Here is a 15945-nt window from a genome sequence, read left to right on the forward strand (position 1 = left end):
GCTCCATTTTGTAGACCCTGCAGAACCTAGAAAGTTCCTACAGGGCCCTCATCTCTTCTGGGAGCTCATTCCACCAGGTCAGGGCCAGGACCGTTGCAGCCTGGATCAAGTTCAATGTTTTGGTTTTAACCTTCAAGGCCCTTCATGGTTTGTGACCCATATATCTGAGGGACCGCCTATTACCTTATGCCCCCTGTAGGGCCTTGCGCTGTGTGGGTACTAACGTTGGAGATTCCTGGCCTAAGGGAGGTTCTCCTGACCTCAACCAATGACAGGGCCTTTTCGGTCCTGGCCCTGACCTGGTGGAATGAGCTCCCAGAAGAGATGAGGGCCCTGTAGGAACTTTCTAGGTTCTGCAGGGTCTACAAAATGGAGCTCTTCTGCCAGGTCTTTGAGGCCAGAGCAATGAAGATCTAGGGGCCCCTCCATATTTAGCTACATCCACACAGCAGGCACCCAGAGCCCTGAGGTGCTGGTTAGAGGATGGAGTTTTTAGCATGCCACTTGTTATTGTGGGGTTTTATATTATTTAACTTTTCATGTGGGGCTTTTATAACTGTAACCCGCCACAAGATGGTTTCTGATAGTAGCATGAAACAAATCCAATTAATTAATAGCTGTGATGTTGCCCTTATCCTGAAACTGAAATTGGGAGCACCCTTGTAGCTAAAGTGAAATACGAAGTAAGCTGTCCACTGCTTACTAAACCAAAACCATTCTTTCCCCCCCTTTCCTCTCATATTTGCTATCTATATTCTGCAACATCTCTTATCACAGATTTTCATAGAAGCTGTCAAAAGAAGGATCTTCAGAATTGCACAAGTCTCTTGGTGAATTAGACTACTGTGTTATGAAATCAAAGTTTCTCTGCAAAGAACAATTTCCACATCAGCATAGCCTCCTTAATAACCCCTTTCGAATTAATTAAAGAAGCTGGTAATAAGGAATATTAACACAACCCTGTCAGGCAAGCTTTTTTAAGATGGCTATAATGGACTCAAAATTTTGTTTTCTATGGAATACACAAGTCTTATTCACATGGGATGTAACCAACCCATATGGGTATCATAAGCCTATCCTCTCCGAGCTGTATTTTAGAAATACAAGACTGACCATGACTGGATATTTGTCTATCTGCCAAAGTCTTCCCAGCCTATGTGGAACAGGCTTATGATATATATGATATGCTATACCAGATACAGATTCTCTAATCTGTGTTTGGTTTCAATATAGTCAACGTACCGCCCCTCCCCCCGTGCCGCTGGCTTCTTCAGGCGCAAACGGCCACTTCGGTGGCCGAACCGCCCCAACCCAGCACGTTCACCTCTGAAATGCTCTGAAGTAGAAACAGAGGGGGAGGGGGCCTTTCTGCAGAGACAGCAGACCCAGCGCAATCCATGTCCGAGAGCCAGTGCCCCACTATGGCTCAACTGGGCTGCAGCCCAGACTCACCATCCTAGACAAGGGGTGGGGGCTTGCAAGGACTTGCAGATGCCTTCTTATGGATGCATTTTTTGTTGTTTTAAACTTTGAATAATTTTATCTAATAGTATGTGACCTTTCGACATGCTTGTCATGTTACAATGGAGGCTTCCATTCTTGCTTACAAGTTGTGCTAGAGTGCTGTGAAACCTTCTAGGTGGACTTTCCTTTACCGGGCCACTCTGCACTCTCCATGGAATGAACTAATGGCCAGATTCCAAGTTACCTTCAAGTATGCCTCCATGTCATTAGCTGGACTGCAATTCTCGGTCCCACTGATTGCAAGCTAGCTTTCTCATCCAGTACTCTGCATTACCTTCACAACATTCTGCATTACCTTCACAACACTTTACTAAATCAGTGTCCAGTAGCAACTTTAAGACCAACAAAGATTTATTCTTAAAGTCTTAAAGTGCTACTGGACTCTGATTTTGTTGTGCTGCTTCAGACCAACATGGCTACCCACTTGCATCTAACACTTTACTAAGCTTTGGATCTTTTGTTCAGGGGCTCTCCCCAGCAAGTCCTTTGGAGCTCTTCAGGTGTATACCATTGTGAAGATTAATACCTATGACTTGTTGGTGGTCTCTTTTTCAAACAGACGCCTGACTTTCTTTTAACAATGGCTTGAACAAAGACTAAAATGCAAGTTCTGAAGGAGGAGCCTCTCTGAAGCAAATGTTTACGATCTTGTATTTTGTGCTTCTCACCTCATTTGCCCTTTCTAGACATTCACTTAAGCTTCCAAGGACATGAGAGTCCTAATTTAAATTTCACAATAAATTCACAGTGAATAAGTTACAATAAATTTCAGCTTTGCTATCTGCTTACATTTGCTGTCAACAGAGTGCCAGGCTGATGCTGTCACCCTTGGGTTAGATCCTAGGGATGGGAAGAGCACTGCACAACAGGATCTCCCACTCCTCCCAGCAGAACCCTGTCTATAAATTGCCACAGGAGACTGCAGCAAGGAAAACTCATTCCATCCCTCTTGAATGACCACAGCAAAGAGCAAGTCCACAGACCTCACACAAAAGCAAAGGAGGATGATCCCCCCTCCATTTTGTTTCCTCATGTCAGCCCCCAAACCATTCCTGTCTGATTTTGTACCCACAGCACAGCTATTCTAGATACTGTACAACCCCCACAATATTCTACATGAAAATTAACACAGGCAAAAGCAGTTTCAAAAATTCCTGCTAACACAGCCAGACCAATTATGTTTCCATGAAAATGGAGATAAATGTAGAAGCTTTTTTCAAAGGCTTATTATTCAATCTCAAAACTGACAGGTGGCCTGAAAAATCTCTGCTCTCATTTTTCCAAGTGTTTAATGCTGATATCTACACACACATATCCCCCACTCACCCCAGATTCATACTAGGCCCAGTGCTTGCACCAAGAGTCATCTTGGTGTAGTGGCGGCTTCTAATTTAATGAGTCAGTTTTGATCCCCACATGCAGTCAGCTGAATGACCCTGGGCTCATCGCAGTCCTGCTAATGCTGTTCTCACAGAGCATTTCTGTCAGGGCTCCCTCAGCCCCACGCACCTCACAGGGTGTCTCTTGTGGGAAGGGAGGAAGAGAAGGTGATTGTAAGCCACTTTGAGACTCCTTCGGGCAGTGAAAAGCAGGGTATAAAAACCAACTCTTCTTCTTCATCATCTGAAATGTGCTTTTTATTTAAAAGCTCTGTTCTTAACAGGATTCAAATGTGGTTGGTAACATTGAAACCTACAACTGTCCCTGTGAAATTAGCAATTTTAACAATCCATTATGGTTTTCACTTTATTCACAGAGACAGATTATAAAGGGGTGTTAAATTTCTGCACAGTAGCAGTAGTGAGAATACTTGGAGGGTAAAAAAAAAGAGATTTGGTAATACAGTCAAATACATTACAACAAGGCCCTAATACATATGGAATATGAAAAGTAGGTTCCACTCTACCTTTCAAACCCAAAGGAGTTGGATCACTCTTTACTTCGTGTCGTTTAGTATTTTTGTCAGGGCTGGTAGGAGAAGCTGCAACAGGATGAATAGGCAAAAAGACAGAAAAAGAGAGATTGAAGAATCAGAAAAAGAAAGAAAAAGTGGGTAGCATGCAAGCCATGTCTGGGTATGTACTGGGAAACAGAAGGAGGTCATAGAATCATAGAGTTGGAAGGGACCTCCAGAGTCATCCAGTCCAACCCTCTGCACTATGCAGGACACTCACAACTACCTGCCCACCCACAGTGACCCCAACTTCATGCAGAACCATCTGCTACATGGAAAGCATGATCCATTTATAATCAATTCCTGCTCTTGGAAGAAGTATTATGGGCTAAGCTTGGATTTTAGCCTGGGGGACTCTGTCAAGTCAAGCATGGAATATTAGTACTAATCTTATGTGAATGTTAAATACCTGGCTGCAACAATCTGCAGTTTGTCCAGAAAAAAAGACCCAAGCCTTTAAAAAGACATATTATAGAAATGGGCACACAAAAAATGCACAGGGAAGCTGATGTCCAAATTGCAGTGGTGACCACTTCCCATCTTATGATGGCTCCTTGATTTTATACGGGTTACCTCAAATGTGTCTTCCTCATTCACTATGAATGAAAACTCACGCTTGCATAATGCTGTACAATCCATATAACCTGCGAACATGGAGCCATACAGGGGAGAATGCATTCACAAAGCACAACAACAGCAGCATTGGTAATATGCTACTAAAAAAGTCCAAAAGCATATTTTAAGGTGGACCTGAGTGGTGATACGCGTTAAAAATGCATTCAAGTTTTCAGAGCAAAACTCATCCAAGTGTTAGAAAACAAGAATTCTCTCCACCTTAGGTCTTAGGAAGATCATGTTTTGCACACAGGATTTTTTGAGTAAAAATAATTCAGTTTTGCATCACTGTAACAAACAAGCATATAACTTTAAAAATGTTTTCTGTAAATAGACAATTGCGTTCAAGGTGGAAACAATGATAAGAATGGAATTGAACAGCATCCACTACGGATTGCCAGCCCCCCCCCCCCCCCCCAGAGGCAGGGGTTCCCCACCACCAGGACCTGGGCCTTCCTCTTTCTCCTGTGAAGTCCCCTCCATCTCCCACTAGTGGCAGCCCTGTACTCACTATTCATTGGAGATACTTTAGAGACTGAAGAATCTAACCACTTGATTTGGAAGAGGAATAAAGGAGTGGAGGAAAATGTTCACAGGGATCACATCAAACCAATGATAATAAACCGGTGATGTCTAGACTGATCAAGCCTGCAAAAATAATCAAGATGCCAGAAAATGACCAATGGCACCTTGAATAGTTTGAGCTTTCATTCATGGAAACTCTTTTCCCATGTGTCTCATCACATCCTTTCTCTAGAATTCTGTGTTACTATTCTGTGTTACTATTCCCATTCACAAATTAATTTTGAACATTAAACACTTTTCTGGTAGATGTGGCACAAATGTCTAAACTTCTGTGTAGGTCTCCATGCTAGAACCTTAACAAGTGGACACTTCAAAACAACAACAACAACATGAGCACGAGGTTGGTAACAAATAATCTTTTGAAAAGTCACAGTGGAGGTGAAAAGTCACAGGGGAGGTCAGGATAAACTCATGGATCAAGGGTGATTTCTATCTTTTTGCCGTTTTCAGAACATACCAGAGCTTTCTAAATCTAGGATGTCTACAAAAGGCTTTGAGACAGCAAGAGTCAATTTAGACTTTGGAAATCCTGTTATTTCTGCAATGGTTTACATGCACACAAAGAGAATGACAACTACAGTCTAGTCAAGACAATGAATTAGTTTAGATTTATAATATATATCTTTCTGAGTATTGGTGTTAGGAAAGCTTTGAATGTGAAGAGTATCTGTGTGTGTGTGTGTGTTTTTGAAAGTGCTGAACAACCTGTGGTAGGACTATTTGTCATATCTTCCAGAAAAAAGAAGACGGGAAAAGAAAGGAAGACCACACAGGAAAGGTAAACAGAAATTATCCAATGTCATGGTAAAAGAAGGAGATAGGGATTTTTAAAAAGAAATAATAATTGAAATTTGATGAAATTAAAGTAACAATCTAAGCCCTTAATACCATTGCAATCTTTTTGCATTTTAAAATATTTTGAAAACTAGAAAGGAAAACTAAAGAGGAAAATAGGTGCATGCAGAAAAACCCTGGTCATTTTCTCAAAGAATTTAGGTAATATTGAACAGCACAACTATATATATCTAATAAAACAAACAAAATAGTAACTTTTAGAATGTGGTTGGTTTTATCTTCCACAAGAATGGATACTGCAAAATATGATACTATCATTTCACACCACAACTTCTGACACCACAGTACCTGATGCTCAGGGAAAACTAAAATATATTTCAAACATACCTTTGCCCCTTTCAGGATACTTTGGTGATGATGAGGTGATGCAACCATCATGACTTAAGGGATCAGCATTTCTTTCTTCCTGTCTTTTAATACTCCTTCCTTGATTTCTTGAAGGGCTGTTTTGTAAACATAAAGCACACAGTTAAAGCAAAATCCAGCAACAGAGAGTATATTTAGAAGAGCTGGTTGTTATATGCTGCTTTTTTCTACTCAAAAGAGTCTCAAAGTGGCTTACAATTGCTTTCCCTTTCCTATCCCCACAACAGACACCCTGTGAGGTATGTGAGGCTGAGAGAGCCCTGATATTACTGCTCGGTCAAAACAGCTTTATCAGTGCTGTGGTGAGCCCAAGGTCACCCAGCTGGCTGCATGTGGGGGAATGTGGAATTAAACCCAGCTCACCAGATTAGAAATCCATGCTCGTAACCACTATACCAAGCTCCTGGTGGCTTGGCCCTCCCACCCACTTGTGTATAGACTGCCAGGAGAAATGAGGGGTGGCGGGGGCAGAAGTGACATTGCATAATGCATTGACATCACATCTTGTTTTTTACCTGGAAGTAATGTTGACACATTACATTACATCATTTTCTCCCCTTGCCCTGCCTTCACTATATCTGAGTGAAACAACGTATTTTATTTTGACCAGTGTTTAAAATTCACACTGCAAGCTTATAAATTATACATACAGATGTTTATTGAAATATGTTATTTCCCTGGCTCACTTTAGGACTAAATACCCTTTCGGGTCAGAAAAAGTTGTACTTGGTATAAAGAGCCGAACTAGACATGATACTGTGAACTAACTTTGAAGGCTGTTGGAGAACTAGCAAAGTTGGATTCACCATCTTCTGCTATTCCCAACAACTAAAGGTTGCTCCATTTAAGAACAAGCAGAAACCTAAAAGATATTTATAAGTAAATTAAAATGTATAATATAATTTAAATAGAAACCGAGCCAAGGCATTTAAATGAGAAGAGTATGTTTTATAAAGCTTTAATAATACGAGAACAGAAAGTAACTCACCTTACATCAGATGATGCAGGCAGAGGTAAACTGTGTGTATGTTCAAGAACTTTATGCTGACTGGCTTCTGTAAGGAAGGAAGAGAAACATTTAAAAGAACTTCAGCCACTCTATAATTCTTTGGCTCTCTTTTTAGAACATGCTTGCAGAATCGCTACAGAGAATAGAATGTAAGAGGTAACAACATTGAACAAGTTAAAAGCTTCAAATACTTGAGAATATTTTTTCACCATAATGCAAATTGGGCTACACAGAGGAAATATGCAATCACATCTGCAAAAATTACACGCTTCTTCTACACCAGTGGTAATCAGTATGTGCCAGCAGCCCTCAAAGTATTCAATGGGAAACTAAGTGCCCAACTGCTCTATGGCATCCCTATTTGGATCAACGCTTTTAACCAAGCAGCCGAAAGTCTCCAATCTGTCTTCCTTCGTAAAATCCTTAGGATCCCAAACTGTGTCTCTTATGCAGTCCTATGTCTAGAAACCAGCCAAAGACTATTGGAAACCAGAGCATGGTTGTTAACAATCATGTTCTGGCTTCGCATTCATTTTAGATCTGACCCCAATAGTCTAATTTCCCTTATGCTATCTGAACATGAGTCATCTACTTGGTTAAGACACATATGGGGAAAAATTAAATCTATAGGAATCTCTTTAGACTCCCGGTATCTGGTATCTGAAAAGACTGCATTTAATTCAATTAAACGCAGTCGGTTAGACATAGAACTGCAGGAACTTAGCAGTAAAGCTAGAAAACATATGCTCACCATTGAGCTTGGAGATCTCACCAAGCTTTCAGCCCCTAGCTGCGTATTTCTACCATGTAATCATCCCACAACAGCGTAGAGCAGTGGTCTCCAATCCCTGGTCCGGGGACCGGTAGCGGTCCATGGATCAGTCGGTACCGGGCTGCGGCTCCTCCTCGTCCTCCTCCCTGGCAGCTGCCTCGGGGGCTGCCCTGCCACTTTGCCCCTGGCTCACCTTTGGTGTTCTCCGGCGGCCGCCATGGCTGGCCTCCCCCCCAGTGTGGCACTGCGCAGCTGCTGCTGGCAGCACCCCTCAGTGAGCAGCATGAAGTCAGAGGTGCCAGCGGGAAAGCAAGTGGAGCAGGGGCCCAGATGTCCCTCGGCAAAAGACTACCCCCCCCCCGGGCCTCAGTAAAATTGTCAAGCATTGACCGGTCCCCAGAGATAAAAAGGTTGGGGACTACTGGCGTAGAACATTCACGTTAGCTAGAACTAATGCTCTACCTTCTGCTGTTCTATATGGGAGATTTCAACAGATCCCGTATTCAGCTAGGCTGTGCCCATGTGGACAATGCTGTATAGAATCAATTACACACGTTTTCTTCCATTGTCCATTTTATTCCTCGATCCGAGCTAAATTTCTTAACTCACTGCTGTGTAAAAGAGAACTGTATTCGGATGAACGTAAGATTCAGTTTCTTTTGACATCCCAGAACCCTGATATAATTGAACCAGTTGCAAAGTTTTTATATCTTGCCATGAGAAATCGTGAATGTATTATGTCTTCCCCTAAAGCATGATCTTTGCCTTTGTTTTCTCTAGCAGTGGATCCTTTTGAACTTTCCCTTCTTATATTGTACTTTTATATGCTATTAAAGGCTTGTTGTTGTTAAAATACAGACAGAATACAAGACAAATGATATGGTTTCAATCAGACAACAGCAAACTGTTTTCATATGCTTGCCCAAGGAGACTTCAGAAAAAGAGTTGGTTTTTATATCTCACTTTTCACTACCCAAATGAGTCTCAGAATGGCTTTCAATCACCCGCCCCTTTCCCCCCACAGATCCCCTGTGAGGTAGGTGAGGCTAAGTGACAGAACTTATCTGTGAGAACAGCTCGGCTTGGACCATGACTAGCCCAGCTGGCTGCATGTGGGGGGTGGGGAATCAAACCTGGCTTTCCAGATTAGAGGTCGCGGCTCTTAACTACTACACCAAGCTGGCTCTTATGGATTCAATTTGCTTCTAGGATGCTCTGCGGGATCCGATGCTCTCTAGTGACTTAGTTGATGTGCTTTCTGAGTCTATTGACAAGATGGTTCCCCGATGCCCATTCCACACCCAATTTTAGAACCTAGACAGCTACTATTTATGTTCTTCACTCTCTCACACTGCTGCCAACATTGTCTACCTTTCCTGCAGTCACAAACCTCATCTCCTCTTTTTATATCTGAGCTGCGTTCCACCCTCCTCTTTTCTGTTCCCTGCTCTACATAGCCATGCCTTGCCTTAAAACACCTGGCTGGCACCCAGGCTACCACGGGTACCCTCTCCTGCTCCTGCTCCCACCCTGCTCCAACCAGGTGCGTCCTGCTGCTGGGCCCAGGGGTGGGTCCACCAGGCAGATCCCTGCCGCAATACCTATTCCAATGCTTACTGTCAACCCATTCATAATCTCCTAACTTCTACCCTGCAAACATACATCTTTGTGCTAGGACATATGTCTCCGGATTAGGAGAAGAGGGAATATTCCTAGATAGCTTCAATAAGTAACTGTGTGAGGGGCAGGGTAGGATGCAATTGAGATAGCAAGCTTGTCCATTCAGATGGAAACACTGAGCTGGAGATGAAGAGTAACGCACTCCACAAAAAAATAATTGCCGCTTTTTCACTTGGAAGGGAAGGACACGAGAGGAGGTCTATGCAGGTAGTGCTGATAGAGTAACAATAGAGGAGCTGGAAGGAAGCACTTGGATGGAGTGATCAGTGATCGCCACTGTCCCTCCTGTCTGGGAGGGCAAAGTAATACCACAGTAATCCACATGTCCTGCTGTTATGCGGAGCAAAACAATGTCATCCACATTGTAAACAGTAACTAAGTTAATGAAGAGGAAGGAATTACTTTTGCATAAATGGATCCCAAGTCACTTTGCAATTATTACAGGTGGAAAAAACAGGACTTACGTCTGCATGCCTGAAGCTGACTGGTCAATACTTTTCTGATTTCATTTACCCAGGTGGCTTTAATTCCAGGGGTTTGAGCCTGCCTCAAAGAAGAAAAACAATCCAGTCATACACTCACCAAATTAAGCCATCCAAAGGAAAGCAAACAGAAGAACCAATAACATGGGATATGGCGGGGTTTTTTGTTAGGAAGGAGTACAGATTATGTCTTTGCCATGGCTACAAAATGTCTTATCGTTTTGAAAGACGCTGCAGTTTTGATGTTCCAACATTGTTACATGGCAAGCAGTTGCCTGTGGACTTTATTTATAGTTTTATTTTTAAAATAAAACTTTTGAGCTTAGGCTCAAAACCTATTTGGATTGGGCATGAGAAACTCATAAACATTTTACTAAGATCTAGACAATTTTTGCAGTTATAAATTAGATTTGGTCACATTTGGTCTGTACTATATTTTTGCATTTGAAGTGTTTTCTATAGATTGCTCATTGCTGCCCTCTTGCCATCATCTTTAGGAAATGCGGCCTTCTAACAAGACTACACATTGTGCTTCCACACAATTTATTTGTTTATTTATTTATTTTGTAATTTATTTTCTGCCACTCCCCGAAGGTTCATGGCGGGTTACAAATGTCAGATAAAATCTAAAAAATCCCATTAAAACCCCTGACATAGAAACCATAAAATACAACAATATTAAACAGTATAGAATAAAGATACAATGGAAACATCATCCCATCCCTAACATCCCCAGCAATACCTCGGGGAGGGGGGGGAAAGAAGGATAAGGAGGGAACAGATGGAACTCGCAAGCCGCCGCTCCTACAGGGGGGCCATGATCATCCTTGCTGCCCAGCCTCAACCACAGACCATAGAAGAGCTCCATTTTGCAGGCCCTGCGGAACGCTGAAAGCTTTTCTTTGTATGACAATTCTCTATGTGGCTAATGCAGAAACATCCACAGCAATGATGGAGCACACACATACACACAGGCTTGTTCTCCCTGTATTTTCCTTGCTTCAGCTCACTGAGCTTGTCTGCCTGCACCAGAAGGGTTTTTCAAAAAGCTGAAAATGTTTATCTTGAGTGCGCTAAAACAATTATCTTCTTTCAAAAAAAATCTCTCAAAAGTATGGACGGGGGGGGGGGGAATGGTGGCCCCAACAGCTGAAGCAAGGAAATGGCATTGATCCAGGCAGGACCTTCAAAATGTGCACCTTTCCATTCACACAGCATATAAGCACATTTTGACAGCGATACCAAATTTAGAAAAGATCAGAGCAAAGGAGGGGAAAACTAGTTAAGTGGACATTATGTGGGTGTTTGGGAAGCAAACCCTCTCCAATCTGGATGCCAAACTGAAAAAAACCCTCCATGTAGAAGATTCCTGCATTTAGTTAGGACTACTTCCTACATTTTTAAAAGGGTATATTGCATATGCCCAGAATATGGACTGAATGCATATGATTCAAGAACCTTCCTGATACTAAGAAAGGCTAGGTCTTGATCAGTGCCTAAATGGAAGCTCTCCTGGGAAGCCTATATATTTTGCATTGAAGAAAAGTTAGCTATAAAGAAAAGTACAATAAAATATGTGAAAACACAACTCATCTTACTTTAAAACGATGTCATGTGTACACGGGACATGTAGGCACAAAAATGCACTACTGCATAATTTCAGTAAAACAGCATAAAATGATATAGTTTACCTGAATTATGTAAACTTCTTCCCTTGCATTATACCAGATTTCAAACTTTTTAGCGTCACCTTTAACATTCTCTGTTATCCCAACTGCAGTCATCTGGAAAAGATAATACACACAAACTGGTATTTTGGCTCACATTCTTGAAAAGCAAAAGCTCCACTGTTTTCATTCAGAAGTATCTACCATTGTGGCTTGGGGTCATTTTCTATTGTTTCCTTAAACACTGCCCCTTCTTATGAACTTGTAGTGTCAACTGACCAAAAAAAGGGTTATAATGGTGGAGAACAGGAAAACTGCTTATTCAGTGTAGTGGAGTTGGTATAAGTGACTCAAAGTGTGGTATGAAGACTTCTATCTTCAGTTATGCTAACTTTGGTTTGTTCTCTCGCCTACAAGCCAGGGTTCCAAAGCAGATTATTAATTCTAGTTTGGAGGAAACAGAGCAAATCATAATTGCTTGATCTGGTGAGCCGGGCTTGAATCTGCACTTTCCTATGTGCAACCAGCTGGGTGATCTTGGGCTCGCCACAGCACTGAGAAAACTGCTCTGACCGAACAGTAATATCAGGGCTCTCTCAGCCTCACCCACCTCACAGGATGTCTGTTGTGGGGAGAGGAAAAGGAAGAGGATTGTAAGCCGCTTTGAGACTCCTTCAGGTAGAGAAAAGCGGCATATAAGAACTCTTCTTCTTTTATACTACTTATAAATACTAAACATAACAAAATATTAAGTAGATTTTCATGGATTGATACAAGCTTCTCTGTTCTCCCACATGCAGTAGACTGTTTTGCACTGTTACTAAGAAAAAAAGTAGAAATCAGCACTTGAAGAAAGCTAACAATCCAGTTGTTAATCTATGTTTTATAGAACTTCACAAACATCTCCATTTCTATTCCAGTGGCACTGCAGCCACTGAGTTGCCACCCCTTCTCATGCAGCTGGATAACATCAGAAGCCTGGGAGCACATGTTTCATGAAGGAAGCCTTGTTTCATGAGGTTTAATACTAACATGGGGAGAAAGTGCAGTGCAGACTCCCATATATGAGCTTTTCATGTTACCTCAATGCCACAGCTGTTGTGGCTTTGACACTACTGAGACAACCAGTACAGGTCCTTAACATCAATCATTTTGATGGGAACTAAATCCCAGTAATTTCAGTGGTGCATATTTATAACCATCATTTACTTAATTTTTTAGAAAGTGAGAATGCAGTGTAAATCAAATTGGACAAAACCTGAAATCACCATGTCAAAAATTTCAACATTCCAGACCTACAGAGTTACATGAAATTTTTCTTACAGAAAAGAGATTCATTCAGTGATGCAAAGGAATATATTATGGTACTACAGCCAAACCATAAATTCCATTTTACTTGTTAGAACATTAAAAAGTCTTACATCTAAGGAATGCTTATAGCTGTATGAAGGCGCTTTTTCATATCCTTCTCCATTTTCTTCTCTCTTCTTACAAAACAAGATGGCCTTCTCGTGGAGAAAGAGGTGCCTTTGCATTGGCTTGAACCGTGCCAGATCTTTCACTTTTGAGTGACCCTTCTTATGATCAGTCCACACACTAAAGGATCCTTGCATTAAAAGCTTTCCTAGGTCATTTAAGTTTCCCTTTAAAATAAACACAATGGAAATGTTAAGTAATAATAAATAGTCTTTCTCTATCATCCTTTCTTCATTGTGAATTGGAAAAGAAGAAAGCCCATCCTGAAGTCAAGCAGAACTCTAAACCTGTATTCCTGTCCTTCAGCAAAGGAGAGAAAGAATCTGTCCAGTGGCTTAATTAAAGATCAAAAGTTTAAGAGTCTCTGTTATCTCTTTTATTTACACTTGGACTCTGCCAGAACGGTCTCTAGATTGTTTTCTGTTTTCAGTGCTTTTGTCAGTGGCAAAACAAGTCCGTTCTTGTTAATCACTTGAAAATATAATTAGGCTAACGCTATTCTGGTGTGGAGAGTCAAGGCTGTAATTGATGTATTCTCCATAGTGCCCCCACTGGGCATAAACCACCGCTTGGTGTTGACATTAAGAAAAATCACATTTATCGACTTACATAACAGACCAAAGTATACTATAAAAGACACAAGGATGTTGAGCTTTTTGTGTTCCTGAGCACCGATGCCAAAATGGTGAGTGAAATTCAACTGAACTTCTTTAGTAAACCATTCTCTCAGTAGAACAGTTAGTATGCTAGATTTTACCCACTGCTGGGAAATATGTCACTAGGGAGAAGTCAGCTTCAAGTCACTTACACATAAAGCCCAAGTAATTTAACTCAAGGCATGTTCATCTTCCTCAAGATGTAAAATTGTGCAAAGAGAGGGATAATGGAGGTAGGCCTGGTCTAGCCAAGTTAGCAGAATGGTTTGGCAGAATCCTAAGAGGCATAGCCAAACCATACTAACTAAAGCTGCAACTAGAAGATGGGAGTTTTTAGCACTTTTCCATACACAAAACTCTGTGCAGGTAAACAATAAAATAAAGGAAACATAAGGAATAAACTTTCTAGCCAGCTGTGCTTTTTTTTACTACTTTTTGGCATAAGAGAAGATTATCTTCTACCAACTTGTTGAGCTCAGTCTACTACAAGGGTAGACCAGGAGCATGACTCCATCCATTCATCAACTAAAAAAAATCAGAAGTTATAAACAAATAATGAAATTATGTCCCATATTTAACAGATATTGCAGTTAATGGGAAACATTGTTTGACCTGTTGCCTATGTCCTCTTATTATGTATCCCTAAATTATGATATTTTAAGATGTTATCACTTACATCATAGCCAGTGATGGCAATCTGATGCATGGAATCATTAACTGCCTTAAGAATTCCCAGGATTGACATTAATGCCTCTTGCAGATCTTCGGCCCCTTCACAGTTCTTGCTGTATTTCAACATTTCCTGGGAAAGAACAATATACACAATTATGAAATTCCATGGGAACACAGCCTTTTTTAAAGAGTAAGTTAACAGGAAGGCCATTATAAAAAGCAGAAAAAGATGTGGGTAGAGCTACAGAGGACATCTGCAAAGAATGATTTTTGTTCAGCTACCATCTTTTCCTTACACTCTATCCTGCACTCAATTCCTGAATGGAAAAAGGGACACATGTAAGCTTTGACAGTATGCCACAGAAAAACAAACATGACAGAGTATAAACAACTTGGCAAATTACAAATGTTGTCTAATGGATACATTGCAGAGGTATCTGTAGATAAACTCTTATTCTTTGTGAAAAAAAATTAACTTCATTTCCTTTACCTCACATTATTAATCATTTAGAGCAGAAATCGACTAAGGGCATAATAAAAATTGAGTTGTTCTCACCTTTAGCAACAGCTGGTACTTGGTTATTCTTTGAACTGGTTTCAGTAAATAGGAGTCCAAACTCAGCTTGTGGTCAAGTTTTCTCTGACATTCCTATGAAGAAACAGACACGGATAAAGAATTGACAGTACCTCTGCTGTGAGATGCATTGAGAAACAAAGTAATACAACAAAATAAAGAATACCTGAAAGAAAACACAGTCTGAGAATTGTCTCCACAGGCTTTCAGAACGAGGCTTATTTTGACAATATTTTTCATAAACCTGAAAGTCTTCCATCTGAATTGGAAAGAAAAGAATTGTAAGTCCAGGAGCTTTTGCTGTCTAAGATTTACCATATTTACTCAAATGAAAGATGACCATGGATGTAAGGTGTACACTTTTTAGTTACTTGATGTACTGCTATCTCTTCCCTACCCCTAATGGTCCCTCAAAACCTAACCACTCCCCAACCTGAACCATACCTAAGCTAACCCTAACCCTAAAATAAACCCCAATATGAATCCATACATGTTTATCATATTTTTACATGTAAAATAATGTAAAAAAATTATTCATTTCATGGCCTTTCCTAAACATGAATCTAACTCCTCCCTAGCTATTATGCTCCCACTAAACGCTACCACTCCCCAGCCCAAACCATACCTAAGCTAACCGTAATCCTAAAATTAAACCCAATATGAATCCATCAATTTTTTCCTTGTAAAATGATGTAAAAATATTTATTCATTTCAGGGCTTTTTCTAAACATGACTCTCTTAACTATCCTTAACATTCCCACTATATCTTACCACCCCCAACCCGAACCACACCTAAATTAACCCTAACCTAAAATTACCCTAATATGAATCCATATTTTCTTACATATTTTTACATGTACATTATGGTTAAAAAAACTTATACGTCCCATGGTCTTTCCAAACCTTGTCTAATTTTTTCCTACCCCTAACACTCCCTTTAAACCTAACCACTCCCCAGCCCAAACCATACCTGAGCTAATCTATCCCCAAAAATCTTTAATCCCCTAATATTTTTTAATTTGTAACATATTTTTCCATGTAAAAGAAGGTTAAAAAAT

At 40.7% G+C, this 15945-nt stretch overlaps 1 protein-coding gene across 11 annotated transcripts in view; it reads right to left on the reverse strand.

The window, feature by feature from the left end:
• Window positions 1-15945, reverse strand: part of MCF2L (MCF.2 cell line derived transforming sequence like) — a 146528-nt gene that overhangs the window by 9622 nt on the left and 120961 nt on the right. For 9 of the 11 annotated variants that reach the window (XM_077343709.1, XM_077343717.1, XM_077343716.1 and 6 more), the window contains 9 exons: window positions 15054-15146; window positions 14870-14962; window positions 14318-14443; window positions 12931-13152; window positions 11534-11626; window positions 9825-9903; window positions 6888-6954; window positions 5861-5976; window positions 3431-3505 (listed from right to left, as the gene is read on the reverse strand). In XM_077343709.1, the coding sequence (XP_077199824.1) occupies window positions 3431-3505; window positions 5861-5976; window positions 6888-6954; window positions 9825-9903; window positions 11534-11626; window positions 12931-13152; window positions 14318-14443; window positions 14870-14962; window positions 15054-15146 (964 nt within the window). The remainder of the gene's footprint in view (window positions 1-3430; window positions 3506-5860; window positions 5977-6887; window positions 6955-9824; window positions 9904-11533; window positions 11627-12930; window positions 13153-14317; window positions 14444-14869; window positions 14963-15053; window positions 15147-15945) is intronic. The other 2 variants (XM_077343712.1, XM_077343711.1) reach the window with 1 other exon arrangement.

The sequence above is a fragment of the Paroedura picta genome, chromosome 6 (genome assembly GCF_049243985.1).
Source record: "Paroedura picta isolate Pp20150507F chromosome 6, Ppicta_v3.0, whole genome shotgun sequence".
In the NCBI taxonomy this organism is placed as follows: Eukaryota; Metazoa; Chordata; class Lepidosauria; order Squamata; family Gekkonidae; genus Paroedura; species Paroedura picta.